At 52.8% G+C, this 6,537-nt stretch overlaps 1 protein-coding gene across 1 annotated transcript; it reads left to right on the top strand.

Moving 5' to 3' along the window:
* The first annotated feature begins 6 nt into the window (after positions 1 to 6).
* mmp23bb (matrix metallopeptidase 23bb) lies at positions 7 to 2,533 on the top strand. Its single transcript, XM_019868410.1, has 8 exons — positions 7 to 128; positions 451 to 551; positions 747 to 880; positions 1,025 to 1,192; positions 1,259 to 1,423; positions 1,538 to 1,648; positions 1,729 to 1,858; positions 2,143 to 2,533. Exons 1-8 carry the CDS (start codon positions 93 to 95, stop codon positions 2,327 to 2,329), a joined length of 1,032 nt encoding a protein of 343 aa, XP_019723969.1. The 5' UTR covers positions 7 to 92; the 3' UTR covers positions 2,330 to 2,533.
* Positions 2,534 to 6,537: the final 4,004 nt, after the last annotated feature.

Below are 6,537 nucleotides of genomic sequence, written 5' to 3' on the forward strand. Positions count from 1 at the left end.
CTCGGAACTTGGCTTGGCTCTCGCGCGCGTGGAACTCAGCCGACGTCCGACCGAGAGACCGCGCCGCGTCATGTACCCGCTTTGGTGACGTCATGGAGGTCCTGGTTGCGCTGATGGCGGTGTCGCAGGTCAGCCTGCGTTCTGTTTGTTGTGAACGTTTCGTCCGCGCGCGTCCGTCCCGTGAAGTCACTTGGCGCGAGCGCGGATGCGCGTCCGCTCGCGCGTGCGTGACTTTGAGACTTGGCGCGCGTGATCGCGCGAGTTATTGTCGGCGAGTAAGAGGATCGATGTGAGTGGAGCGAGCGTGATTGATGACGTGGTTCTGCGCGCGTGTGATCAAGCGAGTTGGGGCGCGCGGTCGGGCGCGGGGCTCCGCTGCCGACTTGGCTAACGGCGGCCTCTGGCGGTCAGCGGAGGAACTCGCCGACGATGACAGGAGCGGTGTTGCAGGTGTTCGGCGCGAGCGCGGCCTCGTCACGCCGCCACGTCAGCAAGCGCGACGCCTTCGACCCGCTCGGACGCAAGTGGACGCACGCCAACATCTCGTACAGGTGACGCCGGCCGCTTAGCCTGCTAAGCTAACACCACGCGCTCCGACAGATGCAGTATATACACACACACACACACACACACACACACACACACACACACACGCACACAAAAACTCCGTCGCACACACGCTGACACCCATGTAGTCCCAGTCGCACCTTCAGTCAGTGCGCCTGCGCGTGCGTGTGCGTCAGCAGGTTGGAGTCGTTCCCCGACACGCTGAGCGCGAACGCCACTCGGGAGGCGCTCGGCGTGGCCTTCTCCAAGTGGAGCGACGTGTCGCCGCTCAGCTTCACCGAAGTCCGCCGGCGCGACGCCGACATCACCATCGGTACCGCGCATCCGAGTTCGCGCGCGCAAGTGTTGTCTGCCTGCCTATCGACAGCGTGCGTGCGCCTGTGTGTGTGCGTGTGTGTGTGTGTGAGAGAGTGAATGTGAGGCACCGTCACAGTGTACGTTTGTGTGCACACGCAAGGCTTCTACGCGTTGAACCACTCGGACTGCGGGTCATCGCCTCTCCATCCGTGTTTCGACGGGGTCAACGGCGAGCTGGCCCACGCGTTCCTGCCGCCGCGCGGCGAGATCCACTTCGACAAGGACGAGTTGTGGATCGTCGGGAGGTCCAGGTTCAGCTGGAGACGAGGTACGGCGCCAGGAGCCGCGAGCCGCCGCGCTCGCCCGCGTCGCCCACCTTGGCTTCTGCGCGCAGGCGCGTGGCTGAACGACCTGGTGCAGGTGGCGGCCCACGAGATCGGCCACGCGCTGGGCCTGCGCCACTCGGCCGACCCGCGCGCCCTCATGCACCCCAACGCCACCACGACGGGCCAGAGGGACGTCGGGCGCGATGACGTCCGGGCCATACGGAGGCTCTACGGTCAGACCGGCGAGGCTTGCGCCTTTGCATCTGTGTGTGTGTGTGTGTGTTTGCCCAGGCGTGAGCACGTGTTGCGTGCGCGTCACTATGTCCGTTTTGTGCGTTTGCGCTCAGGCTGCGTGGACAAGAAGCGGGCGTGCGAGCGCTGGGCGGGCTCGGGCCTGTGCGAGCGTCGCAAACGCCTGATGAAGAAGACCTGCCCGCGCCGCTGCCGCCTGTGCTCGGGTGAGTCTGGATCCACCCCGCCCCTCCCCTAACGCCGCCATCCTCACGACCCCGCCTTCCCCCAACCTGACCCTCTCCAGAGCCCCCGGAGGTCGTCGCCACGCCGACGCCGCCCGCCAGCGTCAGGGTGAAGGTGGTCCCGCGCGGGAAGGTGGTGGCCTTCCGCTGCAGCCCCAAGAACCCAAAAGCAAGATGGCCACCCAAAGTCAGGTCAGCCCACCCGCACGGTGGTCCGAGGCCACTCCGATCTCGGCGATCGGCAAGTTTTCCGCTCGAAATCGGCTGCGCGGCCATGAAACGGAATGGCGCTTTGGCATCCTTCTCGGTCACAGTCGCGCTACCGCGCTCCTCCGACGCCCGCGGCCGATTCAAACCGTCGGCACGGCGGGCGTCGGCCCCGGAGGACCGCGGCGGCGCAGCCGCGCTCTCGGCCCGCTCCGCCGTACGGTCGATGCGCGACGACGCCAACCGGACCCGTGCGCTTGTGTCCTCAGCTGGTACAAAGACGGCGAGCGCATCGCGGCGTCCGTCCCGGGACACATCGCGTTGAAAGGTCGCGACCTCCGCATCGTGGCCAACGAGTTCAACGAGGGCGTCTACACCTGCCGTCTCGGCGGCCGCGGCCCCGCCGCCGACTCCTGGAGCGTCCGCCTCCGGAACCCGGACCGGGGCCGCGGCTGACCCGCCCGCCCCTGTGACAACGACGACGATTGATGACGATGACGACGACGATAGCCCCGAGAGAGAAACAAATCTTGGAGCTGTACCGTAGCGGAGTATTTGGATGACTTTTAGGGCACGTTTCAGACTAGCTGGCTCACTTTGTAGGAAGCGTTCGAGGACCTCCAGGGCTCACTATTTCGAAATGTTGGAGTGCTTCTGGAAGTATCGACTCTGAGGGAGCGTTTCAGTCGATGCGAGTGTACTTGGAGAACTTTTCGGGCGTCTTTTGAGCACATCTATTGAGGTTGCTTTGAAATCGATGGCTTTCTTCCCCTTTTTTTTTTCTGTCTGGAGTGTTCAAATAGTAGCTGGTCGATTTTCTCAAAGGTCGAGCATCAGGATGCTCGAGCTCGAACTGCTCGAACATCGTTCCGTTGGACGCTCCCGCTTCATTTCAACTCAAACGTTTTTGCCGAGTGTGGGACGGCTCTTTAGCATGCGGGCTACGCTAACGTGGCGCCCTTTGAACTTGACACTTGGCGAGCTCACGTCACGACGCTTGACGTCTTTTCTTGTCTCGGCGGGCAGGCGGCAAACATTTGGTTGCCGTGGAAGAATCCGGTGGCCACGGAAACCGCCTGAGAAACTTTCATTAGGAATAAGTGACAAGTACGCACAAAGATCAACAACGGTCGTGAATAATAATTGTCAAGTCGATGGCGAATGTTACCGTGGTGACATGGTGGCTTTCTTTTTGTCTGCACTCACGCCCCCCACCCCCTCATTTTGAGTTGAACAAAAGTCACAAATCAAGACAAAATGTCCAATGTGTCGTCCGTGATGGACCACATGAGGAGCCCGCGGGCCTGTTCCAATCGTAGCTGACCCCTCAGGCGCATTGTGACCTCCAAGGAATGTTGTCGACGTGATCCTTTCCAAATGGAAAGACTGGATGAGATTTGTCAAAGCAAAAGTGCAGGACGTGACGTGAATCCCTTTCGTCACCGTTGTGGTTGGTGTCTTCGCATCAATGAAAAGCATTGATGAATCACGACATGATGTCAGTGAATTTCAGCAAATTGGTCATTTCGCAAGTGCAAGTAAAAATAGAATAACTCAATTTCTCTGTCTCGCTCTCTCATCCCGCCCCCCCCCCAAGTTTCCACTAAAGATGATTGGCATGTCGCCGATTATTGCAATCGGTGAGGCCTGTTGAGTGCTACGTCCCTCCTGTCCACTAACAGGCGCTATGTCCCACAAAATGTTGCCCGCGAAGAAGAGTGATTTGAGTTTGAACGTCGAAAGCTGTTAGCGGAGTTGCTTCACAGCGCGTGCAGATTGGCATCCTTCTGCCTAACATCCAAGAATGACGCTTTGAGTGAGGTGTTTCCTTCAGCCATGTATCGGCGTGTTTTATTGAACAGGTGGAGAGAAAAAGAAAAAGCGTGTCCCTTTTATAGGGCCGACCCACGTCACTCACCACGAACAAAAGTAGAGTTATATTGCCCTCTACTGGCTCAGTCGTAAAAGGCAATCATATAATCTTAACAAAAGCAAATTAAGAAAAGGAAAGGAAAGAGAAGGACTGCGAAATCCTCACCGGAAAGTAAGTTTCACGTCGCTTCGCGAGTGAGTCACTCTTTAAAATGATTTTTTTTGTTTGTGCGTGTTCAGATCGAGAGTTTCGGGCAAGCGCAAATGAACGTTGTTGTGGTTTTTGTGACGCCCCCTACTGGTAGAAATCAGAAGATTGCTTCCTTCGCTTGCTGGCACGTCAATGTCCACGTCATGTTTGAACTTAAACTTTGAATTTGAAACTTCCATCTGCGGTGCTCTATTTTTTTTTTCTTTAGGTTGGAAAAGGAGATTGAATAACTTTGTGTGATGCTAGCCAAGACGAAGTCGTGCCCTTTTTTGTTTGGAGAGCGAGAAAAGACGGGGAAACTAGGATCAAGTTGTTTCGAGACCGCGAGTATCCGATGACGTCACCCACGTTGTCCCAGCACCCCTCGGGAGAAAGCGAGCGAAGTCGTCATCACCGGGTCCGAACGTCACCGAGCATTCAAGTCGTCACACAAGAACGTCAACGGGATTCGCGCGGCCACGTTTTGTTCCGCCGGGGCTCCGATCAGACTGCACATTTATTTCCGCCTTGATTTGCAAGAGCGCCGGGCGACGTTTTTCAAAACAACCGCCGGACGCCGCTCGCGTCTGCGGCGGTGGTCCCAACTCTTCAAAATAAAACGCGATCGTATCCGCTTGCCAAAGGATTTTCAGAACAGTGTGTGCTGACACTTTTGTTTGTGTGTGTGATCAATTATCACGCACACACAAACAAAAGTGATGACGACAATAAAAAATGCTCAACTTTCATGAGCATTTTTTATTGTCGTCAGTTTTGATTTCCGATTTGACCTTTTTGAAATTCAGTTTGTATTTGTTCCTCCCTTTTTTTCATGCTTCGTTTTAGTGTTTTTTTTTCAATGACCTTCTTCTGGATGGCCGCACCGCAACAGCCAAATGAATACATTTCAATTTATGGATGACAAAGTAAAAGAAAAAAGGACATTTTAGTTTTAGAAACTTAAGATGACATTTCGCAGTTTTTTATTTTTTAGCATTGGATTTTATTTATCCCAAACTGCATCTAAAGTGTCTTTTCAAAATTAGTTTGTTTATCTTACTGAGATTATGTTGCCCGCGAAGAAGAGTGATTTGAGTTTGAACGTCGAAAGCTGTTAGCGGAGTTGCTTCACAGCGCGTGCAGATTGGCATCCTTCTGCCTAACATCCAAGAATGACGCTTTGAGTGAGGTGTTTCCTTCAGCCATGTATCGGCGTGTTTTATTGAACAGGTGGAGAGAAAAAGAAAAAGCGTGTCCCTTTTATAGGGCCGACCCACGTCACTCACCACGAACAAAAGTAGAGTTATATTGCCCTCTACTGGCTCAGTCGTAAAAGGCAATCATATAATCTTAACAAAAGCAAATTAAGAAAAGGAAAGGAAAGAGAAGGACTGCGAAATCCTCACCGGAAAGTAAGTTTCACGTCGCTTCGCGAGTGAGTCACTCTTTAAAATGATTTTTTTTGTTTGTGCGTGTTCAGATCGAGAGTTTCGGGCAAGCGCAAATGAACGTTGTTGTGGTTTTTGTGACGCCCCCTACTGGTAGAAATCAGAAGATTGCTTCCTTCGCTTGCTGGCACGTCAATGTCCACGTCATGTTTGAACTTAAACTTTGAATTTGAAACTTCCATCTGCGGTGCTCTATTTTTTTTTCTTTAGGTTGGAAAAGGAGATTGAATAACTTTGTGTGATGCTAGCCAAGACGAAGTCGTGCCCTTTTTTGTTTGGAGAGCGAGAAAAGACGGGGAAACTAGGATCAAGTTGTTTCGAGACCGCGAGTATCCGATGACGTCACCCACGTTGTCCCAGCACCCCTCGGGAGAAAGCGAGCGAAGTCGTCATCACCGGGTCCGAACGTCACCGAGCATTCAAGTCGTCACACAAGAACGTCAACGGGATTCGCGCGGCCACGTTTTGTTCCGCCGGGGCTCCGATCAGACTGCACATTTATTTCCGCCTTGATTTGCAAGAGCGCCGGGCGACGTTTTTCAAAACAACCGCCGGACGCCGCTCGCGTCTGCAGCTGTGGTCCCAACTCTTCAAAATAAAACGCGATCGTATCCGCTTGCCAAAGGATTTTCAGAACAGTGTGTGCTGACACTTTTGTTTGTGTGTGTGATCAATTATCACGCACACACAAACAAAAGTGATGACGACAATAAAAAATGCTCAACTTTCATGAGCATTTTTTATTGTCGTCAGTTTTGATTTCCGATTTGACCTTTTTGAAATTCAGTTTGTATTTGTTCCTCCCTTTTTTTCATGCTTCGTTTTAGTGTTTTTTTTTCAATGACCTTCTTCTGGATGGCCGCACCGCAACAGCCAAATGAATACATTTCAATTTATGGATGACAAAGTAAAAGAAAAAAAGGACATTTTAGTTTTAGAAACTTAAGATGACATTTCGCAGTTTTTTATTTTTTAGCATTGGATTTTATTTATCCCAAACTGCATCTAAAGTGTCTTTTCAAAATTAGTTTGTTTATCTTACTGAGATTCAGAAGCACCTTTTCATCAGTTCAGATATTTGCTTGTGTGGGAGGTGTACATGGAACATTTGTTTGCATATGCAAATTACAATTGGAACCACACACACATTTACA

Source organism: Hippocampus comes, unplaced genomic scaffold (genome assembly GCF_001891065.2).
Source record: "Hippocampus comes isolate QL1 unplaced genomic scaffold, H_comes_QL1_v1.1 scaffold49, whole genome shotgun sequence".
Taxonomy (NCBI): domain Eukaryota; kingdom Metazoa; phylum Chordata; class Actinopteri; order Syngnathiformes; family Syngnathidae; genus Hippocampus; species Hippocampus comes.